The sequence below is a fragment of the Alnus glutinosa genome, chromosome 10 (genome assembly GCF_958979055.1).
Source record: "Alnus glutinosa chromosome 10, dhAlnGlut1.1, whole genome shotgun sequence".
Taxonomy (NCBI): domain Eukaryota; kingdom Viridiplantae; phylum Streptophyta; class Magnoliopsida; order Fagales; family Betulaceae; genus Alnus; species Alnus glutinosa.
This window is the reverse complement of record NC_084895.1, coordinates 27,187,115-27,209,401: the sequence shown is the minus strand read 5'-3', so window position 1 is coordinate 27,209,401 and position 22,287 is coordinate 27,187,115. Positions and strand designations below refer to the sequence as shown.

The window sequence follows — 22,287 nt, the reverse complement described above, 5'->3', positions numbered from 1 at the left end:
ACTAAGATGTAAGGAGAGTAAGTGGTTTATATAGCATTGTTGGGCCCAAACTCATGGGCTTAAGCTTTTGGGTTGTATGGTGTCTCAATATGTTATATTATGGGCTCACTAAAAAGAACTTCCCTAGGTATTTTCCCAACAATTGGTATCAGAGCTATGGTTAGTTTCTTATGAGGAGTGTCTAGACGCGCCTGTTTTTGCCCGGTACGCGTGACACTCTTGGAAATGTAAAAAGACTCACAAGCAAGGGGGATCTGAGTCAATGTGGAGGAGAATCACAAGTGAGGGGGAGATTGTTGAGTGTACTTATGGGGTGTTCCCACATTGCTAAGATGTAAGGAGAGTGAGTGGTTTATATAGTATTGTTGGGCCCAAACTCATGCGCTTAAGTTTTTGGGTTTTATGGTGTCTCAACATATTATATTATGGGCTCACTAAAAAAAACTTCTCTAAGTATTTCCCCAACAGTCAACACTGCTAAAGAAAAAGTAAGAGAATTCACAACTGGCTTTCTTTAATTAAGATTTCACAACTTAATTGATTTAAATTATTTTGGATGGCAATGGCAATTGTAACATCCCCATCCTGAAAAGTGGTAGGTTCGTCAACTCTCCTTTTAGAGGTGCAAAGAATTTTAAGGCATGCCAAAGTAGTTAACTAAATGAGATAATAAATGCATGGTAAAAAGGACTGGCTGTAATTAAAAATTTATTTAAGTGCGGAAGTGTTTGATCAAAACCTCCAAAATGATATTCCGATAGTAATAAGTTCATAATTGAAAATACTCATGTGCCACTGCACTTATTTAATTTAAGGAAAAATTGTTCATGATATGTTCTTTATGGATATATATCCTAGCCCCACATCCCAGCCACCTAGTCCTTGCTCAAGACTTGAAAACAAAAAGTAAACTGAATGAGCTGAAATGCTCAATAAATAAATCCTCGACCATAAAACAGTTGGGTTAAATTCATTTTCTTTAAAACCCTATACTTAAAACGATTTATTTTCGTAACACTTCAAAGCTTATTTAACACATCAATATTTCAATGAAGACACAACTTAATTTCGAAATGATGATTTCCAATAAAGCTATGATACATGCCTTATAATTCTTTGCGCCTCTGAACGGAGAGTTGATGAACTGATGCAATCAAATAGTAAAAGAACAAAGGAAAAAGGGATATGAGCTACTTCGAGGGAGCCGTGACCTCCAAGATTCCAACAAAGGTTATAGATTTGATTATAATTTAGCGTGATCTTTATATATTAGGGTTTATACTTATATAGAAGACGGCTAGGTCATAAGACATAGCCATTAGGTCTAGCCATCGTTACATCATGCAGGAAAATTAACTAGGAAAGAACTAAACTAGTGGAAATACATTCCTTATTTAGCTAAAACATGCAAGGAAAGAAATTTGGAGAATTATTCTCCTTATTCACGCTGGCTTGGGGGCTGCTTGATGGCTACGATATTGCCACGTAAGCCCTAGGAAATCTGACTGTATCACGAACCAACCCCATTTTGGGCAGGGGATGTTACAACAATGGCAATGGGACATGCTTGCGGTATTCTGCAAGAGCCCACATTGGGTGAATATTTCTGTATGCTCCATAGTGTAGCATACAGTTCCTCAAGTAGACTCCAAGGATTTCCTGTATATATGAAAGAGTGTCGACGGATGGTTAGGAAGAGTTGGAGATAAAATTCAAGCATAATATACTTCCAAGTTATGCTATTTTGCTTTCCTCCCCAATCTTTCTGAATTAAATTCTCATGTTTTAAAGAGAGGACGTACCTGTTGAGGAAAATCACCATCTGCCAGTTGAGAATTAATTATCAGCTTTGCAGCGCGGTGAAGAGGTGTCGGGTCTCTTTCAGCCTATTACAGATACAATTTTAACATCAGAATATGCCAGATCAAAGCATATGACAATAATGACAGCATGGTATAAGAGAAAACAAGGCTAGATTTTTTAACCATCAAGTCGATCACCTGTCCAGCATGAATGAGACCCATCATTGCCCATGCAGTTTGTACCAAATTTGATCGGTTTCCATCAAGTGGTACATATTCCTATATAATCAAGCACAAAGAGATTATAGTTTTATTATCTAGCATCTGCAAAATCTTAGAAAGACAAAAACAAGAAAGACTTTTCTTTGACCGAAATTCTTCCACTAATAAGAATTTGTGGAACAACACGATGCATGTTAATAAAGGTTCTTAAATTGTTATCCATGATGTTTAGAGTAAAAGATAATTAAAAAAACTAATGATGTTTGAAAATAGAGATAAAAAATAAATTAAGAATTACAAGGGTTTTAGCATTTATGGTTGTTAAAACATTACATTGTTTGGGCATGAGAGATAGCTCTCTCCCCAACCACCATTATCCCTTTGTGCTTTGAGTAGAAAATCAACAGCTCTGCGCATAGCTGGACAATTGTTGTAAGTCTTGCCAGCTGCGGCCAATCCTCCAAGTCCAAACCATGTACCGTATATGAAGCAAATTCCCCAATTTCCATACCTGTGGAAATGCTTAATCATGTAATAGATTTCTTTTGTATAAAAACAAACTAATGTAAGAGAAATATCTAATAAACCAGTGGAGGAACATATATACCATGAACCATCAGGCATTTGTATGTCTTGAATGAACTGAACAGCTTTTTTCATGAAATCTTGTATCTCTTCCTTCCGGTGCTCGGGGTATAACTTCTTAAACAAAACTAAAGCTTGGATTGCTGATGCAGTGCACTCAAGGTGCTCATGCTCAACAACAATGTCTTTGAAGAACTCTGTGGGATTAAGCAACTAATGAAAAAAAAAAAAAGAAGATTTTTTCCATTAATATACGATAGAAAAGGGAGAATATAGAAGCACTAGATAATTTTGAAGTAATCCCCTAAGCACATTTCAAGGCCACTTCAATACATTAAGGTACTTACTTCCAACCAATTTTGGGCTCGTACTGGTTCCCAGGCAGCTAAACCACCATTTTTACTCTGCATTAAGCCATACAATAGAGCTTATTGATATGAATGCAGTGAAATACTTAAGAAATAAACATTGCACTAGATAAACATTGCAGCCTGGTTTTCCTATTCAATGCCGATAGTTGCGAAATATTTGTACTTCATAATACAACACTAGTTGTTTGAATATTAATTAAATGATTAAAATTAATAATTTTCTATCCGTTTAAGTTTTTGGGATATTGTAATTTAACATGGTATAAGAGCCAAGATTCTGAGTTCTCTACGTTTTGGGCTTCACTATTAAGGGGTAGTTTGAGCCCACACGTGAGAGGGAGTGTTAAAATATTAGTTAAATAATGAAAATCAACATTTTCCCATTATTTACTTATTAAGGAGGAGTTTGAGCCCACACGTGAGAGTGTTGAAATATTATTTAAATAATTATAGACAATTTTTTTTTTTATTAGCTTAAACTTTTGAGATGACCGGTGATTTAACAATTGTGAAAGTTTCATCCTCACCTGTAAAGAAAGTATGACATTTACAGAATCATAAAATCGCTCGAGTTCCATTTTCTCACCAACAATTTTTGGCGACTTCATGGATAAAAGCATGCAACACTGAAATAGAGGAGAATTTGGTGAGGAAAACATTAATTATGGAGAAGGTGCAACACTATACCCCATTGACACATTTAAATGAAGTTAATTACCTTCAAAGCTTCTGCAGTGCAATCAGAAACTTGCCATCCCTGATCTTGATCAGCAAAAGTCCACGATCCTTTAGAAATGTGACGGTACATGCTTTCAAAGTCCCCAGAAGGGTTGTCCTTGACCTTTACAATTTTTAAGGGAAAACAGATAATTAGTTTGACGATTATGGTGAAGAGATGCTTTCAGAATTGAAAATCAAACCTGGGATTTCTTGATGAAGTCGTGCCCTCTCGCAAGTGTAGGTCCAACTTCATCAATGAGATTACTCGCAAGTAAAGCTTGAATAGCGAAACTGGTATCCCAAATTTGACTTCCGCAACCCTAAATACAAATGGCATATATTGAAGTCAATGATCCCTTCCATGTTCTTGCAAAGACTCCGGACTTATAGACTTGAAGCCAGAAAACAAGAGCTTGGGTTTATACTCAAGTTTGAATAGTTATATTTACAAAACCAACCCTAGAAAGAAATTCATTTTAGGAAATCTCTTCATTCATAGTTCAATATATATGAAGTGCAATTCTAATGTTCAATAGACAGACAAAAGGTTCAGCAATTATTTCTGCAGAATATGTATACTGGCCTGCATCTTGATTCCATCTTCAGCGACCCATATGTAATCTGGGATCCTAGCAATATGCTTCTTGAAATAATCCCCATTTGGATCTTCCACCCAACAAGCTAGCATACATAGGACCTGTTCAATGCAAATGGCTTTAAGAGTATTGTTATATAGCCCAAATAGATACTTTCCATTGCTTCACTTGATTGTATGATAACATTACCTTTTCCACGGATCCAATGGTGATGTATCGACTGTTCTCATCTTCATAATGAATATGCTTCATTGTTACTTGAAGTGCCTTCTCTCTTACCAGCTTGTTTAAGGGCCAACGAGTGAGAAGAGGCTCAGTGAATATGTATAGACTATCCCAGAGCAGATCTTGTATCAAAGGATGGGGATAGTAGAGATCCTCCTATAACAATAGTTTTGCATAATCAATGGGTTGGAAGAACATTGAAAAGCATATGTAGCAATGAGCAAGTATCAACCATGAGCAAGTATAAACTCACCTTTGCACATAGATGACGCACTTTCTTCCAGTTAACTTCGTGGTAAGGTTGAGTATAGAGTTCCTCCCTCAATGACAGAATGAGAGGTGTGATTGGGCCTACAAACCTTTTCCCATACAGGTATGACATAGGCAGGTACACCAAGCGGCAGAAGCACCACATTTTGGCTGCATTTTAGGGGAAAGGCAAGTGATAAGCAATATGTAGCAAGTTTAATATCAAAGAGAAGAAAGTAAAACCTCTATGTAATAAGTAAAACTTATATGTAATAGAGGCTTCAAACAGAAGTGGTAACCATGTTTCAATTAAAACTTGTATTTAATTTTCAACATTGGACTAAATGATTTTAAAAACATTTCATGATGCAATAAGGATCTAAATAGACTGGCATTTTCAGGAAGTATAATGAAGTTGTAAGAAGATATGTATAAACCTGGATGCATGGGAAGAAATGAAGGAAGGATCCAAAATTCCGGAGGCATTGGATTGGTTCCAATCCACTCGAACACACCAAGTATCTACAACAAAGGGAAAATGCATACTAGAGTTAATTATCAGCAAACAAACAGTAATCATATATGCATATTCATTTCCCAACTAGCCATGAAACATGGTCATACCGAAAGCCAGGTCTTTCCCCAAGAGGGTATGTGTGTTACACCACCATGGTCAAGGATCCACTTTCGCGCTCTTGCACAAGCATTGTCCTGGCCACCATCGGGTCCTTCCCCAAGTATACGCATGCAAATGTAGCTGAGAGCCGTGGAAAACATGATGCTGTGGCCCTCTATGTGTAATCCCCAGCCACCATCTTCATTCTACAATATGCAAAATTTACAGCATAATTGTTAAACATGACAGTTTAAACACACAAAAAAAAAAGGAAGGAAAGGAATCAAGTAATTCAACAGAAAATCTAATCCTGTTTGCATGATTAACATGTAAAGCTTCCAAGAATATACACCTGGTGATAGTATATGTATCGAAGGATTTCCTTTTGATACTCAGCAGGGAACACAGTATTAAGATGTCCTGTAATGTACAAACACATTACCTGCATTTTTTCAGGTTAAAAGAATACAATTAGCAGTGCATCAAGATGAAAACCAAAACAAGTCAAAGGCAGACATGCCGTCATAAATCCAATGGTACTGTTCATAGTCCAGTCAATCTTAGAAGATGTTTCAGTGTTAAATATCATTAGAAAAGCTTTTATGTTGTTGATGATTTGTCCTGGTATCACAAAAGGTCCTGATGTATTCCTTTTTTTTTTTTTTTTTTTACGTAAATATCCCAAAATCAGTATCTGTTTGATTATGTGATGATCACAATGATGACATTGATAAAAAAAAAAAAAATTAAAAAAAAAAGAAAAAAAAAGATTGATAATAATTATGAGTCTCACCAAGGGGGGAAGAAAAAACAATACGCCAGTAAGTTCTGCAGGCCAATGGCCATCACTGGCTTGCAAGGCCGAAAAGAAATGGACGGCCCTTCGCAATGCAGTTGTGGCCTTTTCATATGTGATTTCCTCTCCATCCTCAACCTTTACTTGGGGAATCGTTTGTTTGAAGTTTTTCTCCGTAAGAAACTGCAATCATTTTGTCAAGGAAATAAGCATATTAGAGTACAATTTCTGAATCATTAGATATCTCATGATATATATGAATTTTAAAGCTGCTAGATTACTCTGTATCCAGAAGTGGGAGGGCAATATCATCACCTACTAATACCATAGAATTTCATTTCCTAAACTAACAACCAAAATAGCATTTATAGATCTAGGTTGTGTTATACTGAGGATTTAGTGACACAGATTTACGAGCTATCTAGGCTCTGTGTTATACTGAGGATTTAGTGACACAAATTTTAACTCGTATGTCAGGTTTTAGTATGATGTAACGTACCATTGTACATGCACATAACTGAGACATTTGGGAAGTGATGTTCCTTGGTTTAAACATTGAAATCCAATACCTTTGCGTTGGTTCAAGGAAATGTCTTGAAAAAAAATAATAAAAAGTAGGAAAAACTTCGCATACAACCCTTAATTTTTCACCACTTTTGAAATCATAACCTCAAAATTTACAGTCGCAACCGACATTTCGACGAATCTAGCTAGTACGGTCGGATTCCGGCCTCTATCACCAGAATCCCAGAATCCGGCAACAGTAGCCTGAATCGGCTGAAGGTGACCGGAATCCTACTGGCCAGTGACAGAATCTTGTCACCGGTAGTTTTTCACCGTTGGTGATTTTTTCGTACGAGCTAAATGCCAAAAACTATTTACATGAAAATAAAAGATAACAAAAGAAAAACTACAACTAAAAGATAACAAAAGAAAAACTAAAAAAAAAAAAAAAAAAAAGTTAAAAAAAAAAAACCAAAATAAAAAAATAAAGAAAAAACTAGGGAAAAAAAAAACAAAAAAGAACAAAGAATTAAAAAAATATAACTGAAAATTATAAAACAATTTTATTTTTCTAAAAAACAAATGAAAAAAAAAGTGTAATAATTTTTTAGTTTTTTCTTTTAAATTTTAATAATTTTATGAAGGGTATGTTTGTCAGTAGAGGGGACATTGACAGTTTTTGGTAGTGTAAAATGGGGAGATTGAGTCATTGACACAATTGGTCGTTTGGGAAGACATTAAAAATGAGATAGTAGATTGAAAGGATTATGTGTTTTCTTTTTTCTTCTTTTTATGTTTGTAAGCATTTAAAGTGCATGGTAGTGCCACCTTAAGCGCATGTTGAAATTGATTTTGATGTCTTTGTTCTCAGATTGGCCCAGAACCCATTTATTCAGTACTCCATTATAATGAAACAATCATTCAATACTCCATTATAATGAGTTTTATATCAAATAGCGCCTTGCTTCCTTCTATATATATTAATATGAGAACCGAATTATATATGAAGGTAAAATTTTGGATTTTAACCATACGAAAAAGCTTCAAAACCTTCCACCCTTCGGCCCCTTCAAATTAAGCAAGGTGACACAGATTTTGATACATGAGAAAGGTTGTGACATGGCAGGAAAGTAGCTGTTTTTTATTTTTTATTATTTTTTATTTTTTTATTATTTTATATATATATATATAAAATCGGGGTATTCGGAGCTTCGCTCCAACTAGATCTTTAAATCACCATACAAAATATTTTCTCTACACAGTTTGGGTAAAGAGTCCTTCTACACCTGCACCCCTCATCCCCACCTTATCGCCCCTTTATAATAAAAAAATTGATACATCAGAGACGACTTTTTAATAAAAATTAATTTTTTTTAAGGAAAATGAAGTGATAAGGGAGGGTGAAAGACTCATATTTAGCATTTTCTTTGGGTAAAATCCTACCCCAATAAATTGTTTGAACTCAATAAGGTCAAACCTTATGAGGAATAGGGCCAAATGACTTATCACTCGGGCAAACCCGTTGGAGTAAAAGTAGCTATTTTTAGTGCAGAGGAAATGATAATGATATATTGAAGAGAGAGAAGATGAGGGTACGTACCTGCATTCGCCATAGGAGATCATTGCTAGGTTTGATCCGAAACCTGTTGTTGTAGAAATTTTGACGAGCCTCTTCAACCTTAGCCCGCTCTTGTGGGGTGCCAGCCTCGGGATCAAACTCCCATATCTGCCTCCCAACAAAGTTGTTTGTACTAGAGATATAAGGGTCATTGCCGCCCTCTCCTATCTTAAGCCTCCACATTCTTTCCCCGTTTCTTTCAATCAAACTGCACTGTTACTCAAGATTGATGATAATATTGCTAGCTACCACTTCTCTCTTCTCTTCTCTGTTTCATGCAGCTATTATAACCAACATTAAAGCAACCATGACGGTAACAACTACCTAGCTAGGCAGTGATATTGATCCTTAGTATAGTACTATAGTAGGTGTCGTGTAATTAAGGGGTTGTTTGGTAAGAATGTGAACGAAACACAGTATTGTGTTTTACTGTTCATGTGCTTTTTTTTTTTTCATATTTTTTTTAATAACAATTAACATCAAAACATTCCTACTTTTTTTTTTTTTTCACTTTTTATATCACATTAATAATTTTTTTTTTATTACTGTTCAAATAAAAAAAATCACAATAATACAAAATTTTTTTACTTTTTTATACAAATTCTTTTTACTTTATATCACATCATCACTTTTTACTAATTTCAAAATTAACAACCCACTACTCTGTTATGCACCTCTCTTTGCCAAACAAGACCTAAAGTGGCGACTTGTATTTCAACAAGTCTTTAACTGTGGGCCCCACTTGTCTTTTTCAAACCCAAATTTATTTATTTATTGTGTAAGAAGATTTCATTAAAAACAACCAACCAGCAAGCAAAACACCGTGGCATGCCTTGGTGGTTGCCATGGCTTGCCACTATTTGCCTTTGTGAGTGACATGGCTTGCCTTAGTGGATGATGGGTGCCGTGACTTGCCTTGGTGGGTGCCATGACATGTCTGGGTGTGTCCTGTTTTTTTTTTTTTTTTTTTTTTTTATTAAAAAAGGCAACAGCTTCATTCTGTCATTTTAGAGCAGTGTGCGAGAAAGACATTTTCAGAAGAAGAGTCCCAGCAGCAAGTGTTTCGGCAGTGCACCCCATTTGGCAACCCCCTTTCCTTCAAGTATGGGGGTATTTTTTTTTTTTTTATTTTTAGTGGTAATAAAAAGTTATTGATGTGATATAAATGTTATATTAATAGCTCATATTTGCAATATATTTTTAGAGGGAAATTAAACTTTTTGAGTATTATTTCCGGAGTTTTTTTGACCCTTCAAAATATTAAGTGTGAAGATGTGTGTAGCATTATTTTTATTTATTTATTTATTTTTTTAACCATTGTCTCAATGAAGGGGCGGCAGCCCTATCATCTCTCAAGGTGAGGTAGCTCCCACAACACTACAAATTCAGTGGACTTTTCATAAAATGTATACTATTTGGTTTACAAATTGGATTTTGAACCTTTTGTGTGAGAAATGGACGCCAAATTACTGCCTGTAAGATAATTATCAGAGATAGAAGATATATTTTTTTGTATATAGTTAAGTTGTTACTTATTGTTGATAGGCTGTTATGTTTGTTATCTTCTAGTTGTAACAGTTTAGCTTAGATAACTCGAGTTCTCATGCTATATATTGTAATTTCCTTTCATTCTCTGTAACTACATTTTCATATTCAGATTATTCAAGATTCTTCTCTTCCGCTACTCTCTCTTTTCTCTATACTCTTTCTAAACTTGACAATAATTGTATCCAATAATTGGACTCCATATAATCACCAAATTTTAATTTACTCTGTCCCTTTTTATTTATGACTTTTAACTTCTTATGTTTTTTCACGTTTTTTATTTCACTCTTTCCATTCAAAACCGTCTAAGAATGTGTTTGGTATTGTGATTTCACAGTCTAAAAGTGCAATTTTAAACCAAATTGTAGAAAAATGTATCGTTAGAGAGTGTTTTTTTAAAGGGAAAAGTACACATAACCCCCTCAAACTACCACATCATTGTCAATGTACCCCCCAAACTACCAATTGTGTCAATCTTCCCCCTTAAACTACCAGAAAATGTCAATGTCCCCCTAATGACAAAAATGCCCTTCATAAAATTATTAAAATAAAATAAGAACTTAAAAAAATTATTAAAAAAATATAAAATAACAAAAAATTATTCCAAAAAAAAAATTAAAATTAAAACTGTTTCTTTTTTTTTAAAAAAAATAATTTTCAGTTTTTTTTTTTCAAAAAAAAATTGTTCTTTTTCGTTTTTTTAATTTAATAAAAACTGGTTTTTTTTCATTTGTTTTATTTTTTAAAAAAATAAAAAAATAAATTTCAGTTTTTTTTTTGTTTTCTTTAAAAAAATGTTCTTTTTCGTTTTTTAATTTAATAAAAACTGTTTTTTTTTTTCATTTGTTTTATTTTTTTTTTTTACATAAATAAATTTCAGTTATTTTTTGTTTTTTCGTTTTTTTTTCTTTAAAAAAAATTGTTCTTTTTCTTTTTTTAATTTAATAAAAACAGGTTTTTCTTTTTTCTTTTTTTTTTTCATTTGTTTTATTTTATTTTTTTAAAAAAAATCAGTTATTTTTTGTTTACTTTTTTTTTAAAAAAAATTAAAAAATTTGTTCTTTTTTTTAAAAAAAAAATTCGTTTTTTATTTAATTTATTTAATTTTTTTTATTATTTTTTTTTTTTAAGTTTTTAAGTTTTAGTTTTAATTTTTTTGAATTTATGAGGACATTTTTGTCTTATTCAAAAAAAATTAGGGTCATTTTTGTCTTTTTGTTGGTCTTAGGGGTGAATTGACATTTTTTGGTAGTTTAGGGGGGGACATTGACACAATTGGTAGTTTAGGGGGTACATTGACAATTGAATGGTAGTTTGAGGAGGTTATATGTGTACTTTTCCCTTTTTTAAATCATAGATAAATGGTTGTGTTTTTAAAAATGCGCAATTTTAAAGGTTAAACTATGATTTTAAAGGGCAAACCGCGTTTTTACCAAATACTTAACTGCATTTTTAAAATATCATACATTTTTAAATCATAATCATAAATCTAAATGGATCCTAAAACTGCTTATGCAGCATTAAAGGGGTTATTCCCTTGTAAGCTTGTTTTTTAGACCAAATGAGTGAAATAAAAAACACATGTAGATGTACAAAATTACCCCCATGCCAAACATGGGTGGTTCGGACACCCCAGACCAACTATAGCCACTCACATTGACCAAAATCCAAACACTCACTATCACGTACACTTAATTAGGTTTTACTCGATTAAAGTTCATTTGAACAAGTTAACTTGCATTAAATGCATGGTAAGCCAGTGTCTCTTCTCATCTAATCCCACACATTAAGTTAACATGGATATCCAATTTCGTTCAGACAAGATCGAATGTGTTAGTTGGTTTTCTCGCGCGCTTTCCTTCTGACACGTGTAGGCGTTATGTCGTTCAAATGTATTTTTAGGGAAAATTACACCGTTGGTCCCTGTGGTATGTCATAATTATTTTTCACTCCCTATGGTTTAAAAAGTTCATGAGAGGTCCTCGTGGTATGCAATAATTACAAATTGTTCCCTAGCGTTAAATTCTGTTAAAAATTTTAACAGATTCCGTCAAATGCCACGTCAACAACACGTGTCGCCAATAAGATAACGACACGTGTCCATCTTAATGAAAAATATAAATTTATTAAAAAATAAATAAAAATACTTATTTTTATATGAATTAAAAGTCTATTATATATATATGGGCTAAGCTGTTGTCCTTTCTCGCCATAAATAGCTTCGTACTCTTGGTTGAAGGTTTAGCAATTAGCGTCGTTCTTAATTTAATTCTTATTCCATGGAGAGAGAGACGAAAAACAAAACAAAAAAAAAAAAAAAAAAAAAAAAAGAAGAAGTAGCTGAAAAAAGTGGGATATTCGTACGCTGCCAGCAACCGATAAATTTTCCATCTAAATAATGAATCATTACTCATTTTATATATAGAGTAAGAGTAATGATTCACTACCATCTAAATATACAACTTTTCACCACTTTATCTATGTGGCAAGGTGGTCCCCTACTAACTTTAGAGTTTTTTTATTTTTAAAAAATAAAATAAAGTGGAGGATGATTCACTACCACCTAAATATACAACTTTTCACCACCTTAATTTATTTTTAAAAAATAAAAAAACTCAATAAGTAGTGGGGAACTACATTACCACATAGGTAAGGTGGTGAAAAGTTGTATCTTTAAGTGGCATTAAATCATTACTCTTGTATATATATATATGGGCTAAGCTGTTGACCTTTCTCGCCACAAATAGCTTCGTACTCTTGGTTGAAGGTTTAGCAATTAGCGTTGTTCTTAATTTAATTCTTATTCCATGGAGAGAGAGACGAAAAAAAAAAACAGAAGAAGTAGCTGAAAAAAGTGGGATATTCGTACCAGGGACGGAGGGAGGGGGGGGCTGGCAGGGGCCATGGCCCCCTCCCAATTTCCTAATTTTTTTTTTAATTAGGTGAGAAAAAAAAAGGTTTCTAAAAAATTAAAAAATATAAGGTAAAAATAAAAATTTAGCTTATTTGGCCCCTATCAAATTTTTTTTTTGGCCATTGGCCCCTGTCGATAAGAACTTCTAGCTCCGTCCCTGATTCGTACGCTGCCAGCAACCGATAAATTTTCCATTAGACTCAAAAGAATAAGGTTGCATGTGCATCATTAATGGAGTACTGTTTCCTGATGAATGATTAGCTGTGCAATTCCCCTTGTTTAATTACTTAGGCTACTAGTTACCTCAAAATTCATCGATAAGACAAAGACGGAGGTTTGGACCGTTTGGTGGCCTAAAGGAAATTCTTAAAGCAGTTGGATATGTATTAAATTGATTGTTTGACTTTCAAAATGAAAATTATCAATCCTATTATTCTATTAGTACCAATCTCATTAGATCCTACTGATCTTTTGATAGGACTGGATCAGGCTATAGCATAGTCCTACTTGAGAGAGCGCATGCGGCTATAATAATCACACTCAACTAAAATAGCTATAGTTGATCTACCAACCTCTCCTTTATAATAGGAATTTTATTTAAAATAAAAGTTATCTAGAAATTCATAAAGACGGAATTGTTTGTTATTCCCAACACATTACATGTACATAATACATATTAGTGTACATGGAATTAAATGAGGTTTACTTGTCCGCACATGTCTTATATTAACTTTTTTCTGTTATATGCATGAATACAACCAGTTAGTTGGAGTGAAACATAAAGGAGCGATTTTACGATCAAGATTTAAAATTGTTGCGTCGATCTAATGATATAAATGATGCCACATGCATTATTTAATTTTTTTAAATAATGCGTCGACGTATATTTATCATGTTAATTACATAATATAAAATCCTATCTCAAGTTAACTGCACTCGATTTTTACGAAAGCTTCTTTAATAAGATATATATGCTATTTTTTTAATACTTATTTATTATTCTTTAATTACATATATTCAGAATTAGGAATACTATTTAACAAATGTTTATTATATGAAAAAAATCAATGGTCTAACCGATTATACCGGATCTCCATGTTGATTTTGAGTATGTTTGTGACGACAACAACAAGAAAAAAAGAAAAAAGAAAAGAAGAAGAAGAAGAAGAAGAAGAAAGGAAAGGAGAAATATCCTACAAGGCTAGGCCTTGATCCACCATGCCCGTTTTCCTCTCATTTTGTCTTCATTATCTGAAGTTATTTGTTGAAGTTATTAGATCTTGCTTCTAATATTTAAAAATTAGCAATATACTCCTACCAAATTTCTGAAACTGTCAATATAGAATGCCCACGTGGCCAAATTTGGGGGGGGGGGGGGGGGGGGGGTTGGCTCAACCACCCCTCTTATTTTTTCTTTTTTTCAATTTTTTTTAATAATTTTTTAAAGATTTTAATTTTTTATTTTTATATAGTGCCACATGTCAACCTCAGCAGTTGACACGTGGCCTGGCGTTAAAATTTGGAAGGAAAATTTCACAGAGGTACCAAATGGGTTTTTACCTCTAATTCAGGTACCTTCAATGATACAAAACAAAACTGAGGTACTAAATTTAAAAACACGTATAACTCAGGTACCAATGGGGTATTTAACCCTATGTTTATGACAATTAACTCAATCCCCATGCTACTAGTATGAATTATAGAAATCATATAAATGATGCTTCCCTTCCATTTTGTTGATATAGATATGACTATATGACTATGCTATTTAAGAACTTGATATTCATTTATATGGTTTGAAAGAACAACTCCTCATAATTTTCTTCCATACTTCCAAATTTTAGACAAACCCAAGAAAAGTTACCTTTTTCATCTCTCTTTTCATGTTCATAGTTGTGTTTCGCTTTTGGTGTCTCAATTTTTTATTTTTTATTTTTTTTTAGAGATTGGTGTCTCAATCTAATTGTGTAGCTTACCTTCTAATGTGGTTTCTATCTAATTATATCTTTCTTGAACAAAAGGAAATCTCGTCCAAATTGGTTCTTTTTCTTCTTTTTTTTTTTTAAAAAAAAAAAAACTCTATGCTTGTACAAGTAAGCTCTTTCTTCAAAAGAAAACAAAGATTATAGAGACATAATCTGTTTGTTCTTTGGAAATGGGACGGTAAGGAAGAAAGTGGGAAAAATATATAGAAGAGTAACTTTGCACTCCATCAAAAAATTTAAGTCAAGAACATTGTGTTCTATAGAAGGATCTAGCTAACTCAATCATATTTTAAACAAAACGTACAATTACTTGTCATTTCTTCAAGTTTATCTTAATTAAGTCTGACTTGTTTATTTTATTTTATTTTGAACACTACTACCATGCATATTCTTCCTTACTGTGAGTCTTTTCTAGATAAACACTGAGCATCAACCACATGACCCAGTTCAATCGGCAAATTTAATGTCTCAGAACTTTACCTGTTAGAAAAATTGAGTTGGAAAGGAAAAATTCTGAAGGCGAAAAATAAAATAATTAAGGACTTCAAAATTTGATTGCATCGACGATATCTTTAAAATGTATTTTGTTCAATTTTCTGAAGTGCTAAATGGATTTAACAAAATCGTTTCCCACAAAATCTCTAAGATCTAGCTTCTAGGTTGATTTTTGAATTGGAGAACAAGCAAGAATGTGTTGTTTCCTCTTATAATATTGGACTTCTTCGTAACGTTCCACTTGACCCTTCCTTTTTGATAAGGTTTATGTCTCCTGACAACCTATCCATATATATACATATATACACACACAAAACTACGCCGTTTCATATGAGATTTAAAATGATACTATACATTCAGCACAAAAAAAAAAAGGCCTAAAAATATATTAAAATAAGCTTAAAAAAAAATAAAAGTTTCAATGAAGGCTCAACACTTAAAACAATCTCAAAATGTTCAAATTTAAAAGCGGTTGTGCGATGTGGTTATAACTTTAAATAACCGCTAACTGCCTAACACAAAGTGGTTACAATTATAAAAATAGAATAACCCATTTTCATCCCCACATGCAAGTGAATGACCAACTTTTTGTGTTGGGCGGTTTGGGCAAAAGAAAATAATAGTAGAAAGAGCTTAGATGTTACATTACAGTAAATTTGATTGTATTTTTGAGATAAAAATGAATTGAAAGTCTGAATGAAATTGATAATGGGCTGATTCGATGTAGCCCAACTTCCAATAGAACTTTCTTTACTCGTATACATTTAGATTCATGGGCCTTTTATAGACTCAGTTGCTAACTATTTTTACGGAAACGTATCATCTCCATTTCAAATGAAATGTAGAGAAACTGGTTAGTGAAAAAATAAAAGGCAAAATTATCATTTCAATTTTTTGGATAATTCACTACTAAAAAAAGGTGATTTCTGGACGGTTTAAAACTGTTTAGAAATCGGAAAAAAAAAACCGTCTGGAAATAGGTCTAGACGGTTTTTTCTGGACGGTTTAAAACCGTCCATGAAAATGGGTCGGCATTCAAAATTGCGGACGGTTTTAGCAAAAAACCGTCTGCAATTACGAACGGTTTTACTAAAACCGTCCATAATCATTTATGGACGGTTTTTTCTAAACCGTCCATAATCATTTATGGACGGTTCGGGTAAAACCGTCCGTAATTAATTACGGACGGTTTTTCCCCAAACCGTTCGTAAAATTCCGGACGGTTTGGGCCCAAACCGTCCAGAATTTCCTTCTGTCGAGTACCTCAATAAATCTGGACGGTTTGGGCCCAAACCGTCTAGAATATTTTTTTTTTTTATTTTTTTTTAATATATATAATTAAAATCCTAAAAAAATCCCTAATACAACAAAATAACAAATCCATTTCCAAAATCCTAAATTCAAATCCAAAGTCAATACATTTCAAATCCAAATCCAAAACTATTTCCAAATTCGAACTATTCACAACAACAGTCTAATAGCTTACATATCTCAAAAATTCATGCATACCTATTACAGAATTCCAATATAAATACATACTTAAAATCCAAAAACATAAAACCTAAATTTCATGCACCATTATAATCATCAATGCATGCATGTCGGCCCAGAGGAGAATCCGATTTACGACCTTGTGTGCCTTGCTTGCTTCGATCAACCATCTTGTTCATTTATGCTTTTATGTGTTTGCTGCAATAGGTATACAAATCTCAAATTGTTATGTAAGAATCATCTTTATGAGGCTACGATTAACATGTTGCAAGGTGAAAACGTTATACAAGTAATGATTATAATATAACTGCCTAGATTAATATTCCTCTTCAACCATAAATAACCATAACGGCATAACCATAATACAACTTATAATATGGAACTAGTTAGAAAACAATTTTTGCAATCTAAAAGAGTTTCTAGATGTTTGAGACAAACAAGAACAAGAGAATGAAGAAAATACACAAATAAACTGCTATGCTTTATGTGTTACCATAAAAACCTTTCATATTCAACTTAAAATTGTTTTTTGTCTGTTATTTTTGTTTGATGGACAAGTCAAATCATTATAATCCAAACTCATAGCCTAGAGAAATGGCTTCAATCCTACAGAAACAAAGACTATGAAACTTCCTAAAAGAAAATTGATTGAACAAAAGATCCAACTTCATACATAGTGACTTTAGATGACACAAGGTTCTGAGTGCATATACAACATGAGAATCCCTTGACTTATACTTAGGCATAGTATTATAAAATATGTCAACCCAATATGAACTTTAACAATCTCCCCATTCGAAAATTATGTGACAAAAAATTCTCAACTATTTACAAGAGACACATAACAAATCAAAGACATAAAAGACGTAGCTAAAATTAACTCTAGCTGAATAAATGACATTGTAAGGATAGAAAAAATAACACCACTTCATACATTTCTATTTACTTTTGAGAGCTTTTTCGTCATATCATACTAATCAACCACAACATGAAAAATGACTCGTGGCCATAAATAGTGTAAAAATAAATCAAGTCCAATGAATTTGAAAGTAGCAAAACATCACCTTCTTGGTTGTTTTCCATTGATGGTTGTTTCCCTGCCATAATCATGGCTACCATTCGTTTGAAGGCTGCCAGCTCGTCCTGTTGCGCTTCATACTTGTTGTTTTGCTATTGCAGTTTGATGTTTGTCGCTTCATACAAAGTCTTCAAACGTTCCATCTCAGCAGCCATCTCTAGTTCTTTGGGAGTAGGCGCACTAGAGATCGATCATTGTCCGGAGGTGTAAGAGATGGATTTCCCGGGAGTCGGCCCTAGCCCCAAACCATGTACACGACCGGAATGTTCTCGTCCTAGCACTTGTGCACATGCATCGTTATGCGACCAATAGACTGACCCTTGTGAACATACTTGTTCTGTAAGCGACTGATTATCGATAATTTCTCTCATCTTCGCTTGCACATAATATCCAAGGGTGAAAACTTGAACATAGAACTAATTATATTACGTATTTACCACTTACGATAACTTCCCCAGCCGCTGCATTCACAGGGTTTCCATCTTTCTTGGTATGCGAGACAATGAACATATCATCTCGGTTCGGTGTTTCTCTCATGTCTTCCTCCTGCAATATCATTAACATTATCAGTTATAAGCTTATTATCTTACTACAATACGTACAAGCCGTAAACATTTATCTATTATACGTACCATTTCTCGTGCAACTTGTGCGATGCTCTTCGATCCCAGAGTGTGAAGAAATACATTTTGGCTACGGCTTGTCTTGGACTTCAACGCTCTTTCCTATAAATTTGGTAATGTTAATATGTGGCATATTTCTTCAACAAATTTAATAAATAAATGTAAATATCATATTAGCCGAAGACAACCACGTATCAACTTGCGTTTCAAAGTCTTCGGAATCGAAGACTGACATTGTCGAAGCCCTACTGATCCTAGACTCTAAGGTATCACCTTCTTTCAAATTTAGACTGCTCTTGATCTCTTATCTGTATTGCCTTCTTTTTTTTGCTAGGTCTTTCAACGTTAATTTTTTTATGTGATCAAGTAGGTGAACATGCTCAAAATGAAATTTTTTCTACACCAAAAATGAAATCAACGCAACTTAATTAAAAATGTAAGACTACAAAACTATAAATAAATAAGAAGTGATAGACATGAAAATAAATCGTTTCATACCATTAGGGTGCGCCACATATCTTCCTTCCATTCCAATGGTAATTTCCTCCAATTACCATACAACTGTACAAATCAACCATTTCTTATGATCTTCTCACAAATCCTTCTAAATTTCTCGACTCCTGGGCCGGTTGGTTGGTACAACATGTTGAATTCGATCACCACCTTTTCTGCATCAGGTATGTGCCATATGTCCTTAGGACTACCAACAGTCCTAACATTCTTTCTACCCTGCTAATCTGTAACCCATAAAAAAAATTTACGTCACACTTCACTATCACTAAATTAGTAAAATATTATCAAAGTAATTGATTATCATCAAATATAAAATTAATTCATACCTATTGTGTAAACTTTCCCACCCCGTAATATACGTGGCACCCGAGTAGTACCACTATGATGTGAAGTCTCAGGTCTTGATTGTGCTGATGATCCAAACTCCATATCAGGTGCTATACATTGTTCTGAATCTACCGGCCCTCGTGTCTCGTTAGGGTCCTGTGTCATATCGTCTGACCCTACAACCGGTTGGTCATCAAGTACATGCTGACAATGTACGTCCCCTTGTGTCTCGTCAGGGTCTTGTGTCGTATCGTCTAACCCTACAACTGGTTACTCATGCCGTACATGCTCATAATGTACGTCCCCTTGTGTCTCGTTAGGATCCTGTGTCGTATAGTCTGACCCCACAACCGGTCGCCCCTCCGATGTGCGGTCTATAGGCGTCCAAAAATCCTTTTTCGGTTGCGGCTTCCATTTTTTAGGGGCCATGTCTACCTGCAAACACATTAAAATAAGTCACATTTAATACTAAATAAAATATACAATATGCAGCAACAGAAACAACATGCTTAAAGAATAAAACTGAGACGACTATAAGTAAGTCACTCTAGACATCATATATTTGGATTCTATTTAATAGTTTAACCATATTCATACATACTATTATTAGGTTGCTTCGGTGGCCGGTACATTAGTACGTGCACAATCAATATCATCAAAACTAAAGTCCCCCGTCACGTTGACGTTGAAAGGCTCGTGCTCATGATAACTGTCAGCTTCGGCATGGTCATCACTTTCACCACTACCAACATCGTACACATTTCTTGGTTTTGTCCTTACAGCAACAGCCCAATTTGGATTTTTGGGATCCTCGACATAATACACCTGCGATACTTGATTTGGTAATACGAACGGATCATCAGTGATTCGTGCACCCGTGTGTATTAAGTTCTTGAAATTTACAAGATCGAATCCATATTCGTCCTTTTTGTATCCCTTACTCGGTTGAATGTCGGCCCAATCACACTTGAAAAGCACATACCGCGTCAAGTCGTAGTATGTAACTTCGATTATTCGAGTTAGCCTACCATAGTAGATGGGACCATCTTCAGTGGTGACACACACTCCACTGTTTTGACTTTTTTTTTCTTTGTCGACATCCAAGGTGCGGTACAACACGCCATTAACCACATACCGCTTACATTCTACAGCATCGAGCATTGGGCCTTTAGCATGACTTACAAGTTTCTCTCCCAATGCCATTCTATCCGCCTCGGCCAACTTATCAACCTGTGATTTAGACACCTTATTTAAAAATCAGAGTTTCATGATGCTGTTATAGGTAAATAATTATTCAAAACAACAATTTTCTCACGTATGACTTGTACCAGCTACAAAATTGGTCCCGATGTTGCTTCACCAACTGTTGATGCGAGGTACGTTCCCTATTGTTTGGTTCCATTAACGACTCCATGTGCATCCTAAATGTAAAAACCAAGAAAATAAATAGGGAGTTTAGCATTTATAAATTATATTTAATAAAAAGATGAGACTAATAATTAGATTCTAAGTGATAATATTTATATTATCAAAATAAAATAAGCTTAGGATAAAATAATGGAATAAGAATAATAATGAGTCCTAATGTAGTGAATAATTAATTGTAGGGTTAAGTTGCAATGATATTAAATAAAATACGGTTGGGTAATAATTATTTGAGAAATGAATAAGATAACATGGGGAAAAAATTACAATTTAGAATGGATAAAGGCTAGAATTGAAATAAGACCAAGGTTTGGTCTTATCCACAGCCATGTGTGGCCGTGGATTGTTTTGGAGAAATATCTTTCTCCCATCAAACCCCACTTACCAGCCCACACCCTTCATTCCTCTTCTTTCTTCCTTTTCTTCCTTTCCTTATTTCTTCCTCCCTCTCACGCACTCAACCCACTCTTTCTTTTCTTTTCCTCTTCCTTTCTTTTCTTCCCCTCTCCTCTTTGTAGCAGCACGATCTCCCTCTCCCTTCTCTTCCATTTTTTCCTCTTCTCTTCAGTTCACACACAAACGCACCCATGAAGTCACCGAGAGAGACCCATTTCTCCCTTTCTTTCTTCCCCCTTCCCCTTCCTCTGTTTCTTCCCTGTCACCCGCACCTGTGACACACGGAGAAACAGAGATCGAGAGAGACACCGAGAGAGTTCGTGAAGGAGATGGAGAGGTTGTAATGCAGAGAACCCGAGTGCGTGGAAGCGGATCCTTGGCTGTGGTGGTGCGGTTTCTGAACTGAGGTGGTTGGACCACCGTTGATTTCGGCCCTGTTTTGGTGAGATCCTCATTTCCCTTGTCTCCGATTTTCTAGATTTCCATTGATTTTCTGTAGATGCGGATTGGAGGGTGAATTTTGTGGGTATGTGTTGGATGGTTTGTGGTTGTCTTGGATTTGTAGGTTTAAGGTTGATGTTAACCGAAAATTGGTAAAAGAAAAATCCCTAACTCTATTTCACTGTATTTTCGGAATACCCATCGTCTAAATAGCATGAAATTGGTATCTCGTTCTTAGGGCTTTGATTGGGTTTTGCTTGAGATGAAACCTAGGGTTTGATTGTGATTTTTGGAATGGATTGCTGTATGGTATTGTTCTTTTAGGGGGTTTCAATTTAGATGAAAATCTAGGGTTTATGGTGAATTTATGGATTTGATGGGTGAGTTATTAGTTTTGATTTGTATTATTTTTATGGGTTTTGATAGGAACCGATTGATGAGGTTGGTTTGTATTGTGTTGTTAGAGATTGAATTTAATTGTTGAATTGTGTAGATTGGTTGAGGGTTGATTTTCTTAGAAAATTGATGAGTATGTGTTAGGCCTTGGTAAAAATTGAATCATGGGTATATGTGATCTTGAAAGTGGAGGGTAGTTTAAGAACGATAAGTGTTAAGAGATGTTAGTAGAAGTTATTGTTGATGGGGTTATTTAAATTGGAGGTTAGTTATGGTAGCTTATGGCTAATACTTTGAGGTGAGGTAAATGAAGTTATGAAAGGATTGAAGGGTTTGAAGTTAAAGTGTTTAGAT

General features: G+C 34.2%; 1 protein-coding gene across 1 annotated transcript; it reads right to left on the bottom strand.

Moving 5' to 3' along the window:
- Window positions 1-1,348: 1,348 nt before the first annotated feature.
- LOC133879656 (beta-amyrin synthase-like) lies at window positions 1,349-8,487 on the bottom strand. Its single transcript, XM_062318305.1, has 17 exons — window positions 8,287-8,487; window positions 6,180-6,365; window positions 5,739-5,828; window positions 5,395-5,592; window positions 5,208-5,292; window positions 4,775-4,941; window positions 4,486-4,677; window positions 4,284-4,397; window positions 3,901-4,020; window positions 3,699-3,821; window positions 3,508-3,606; window positions 2,957-3,013; window positions 2,632-2,822; window positions 2,358-2,535; window positions 2,001-2,081; window positions 1,803-1,886; window positions 1,349-1,659 (listed from the first exon to the last, which is right to left on the bottom strand). The coding sequence occupies exons 1-17, from the start codon at window positions 8,485-8,487 to the stop codon at window positions 1,543-1,545; spliced, it is 2,283 nt and encodes a 760-aa protein (XP_062174289.1). The 3' UTR covers window positions 1,349-1,542.
- Between the last annotated feature and the right edge of the window lie 13,800 nt (window positions 8,488-22,287).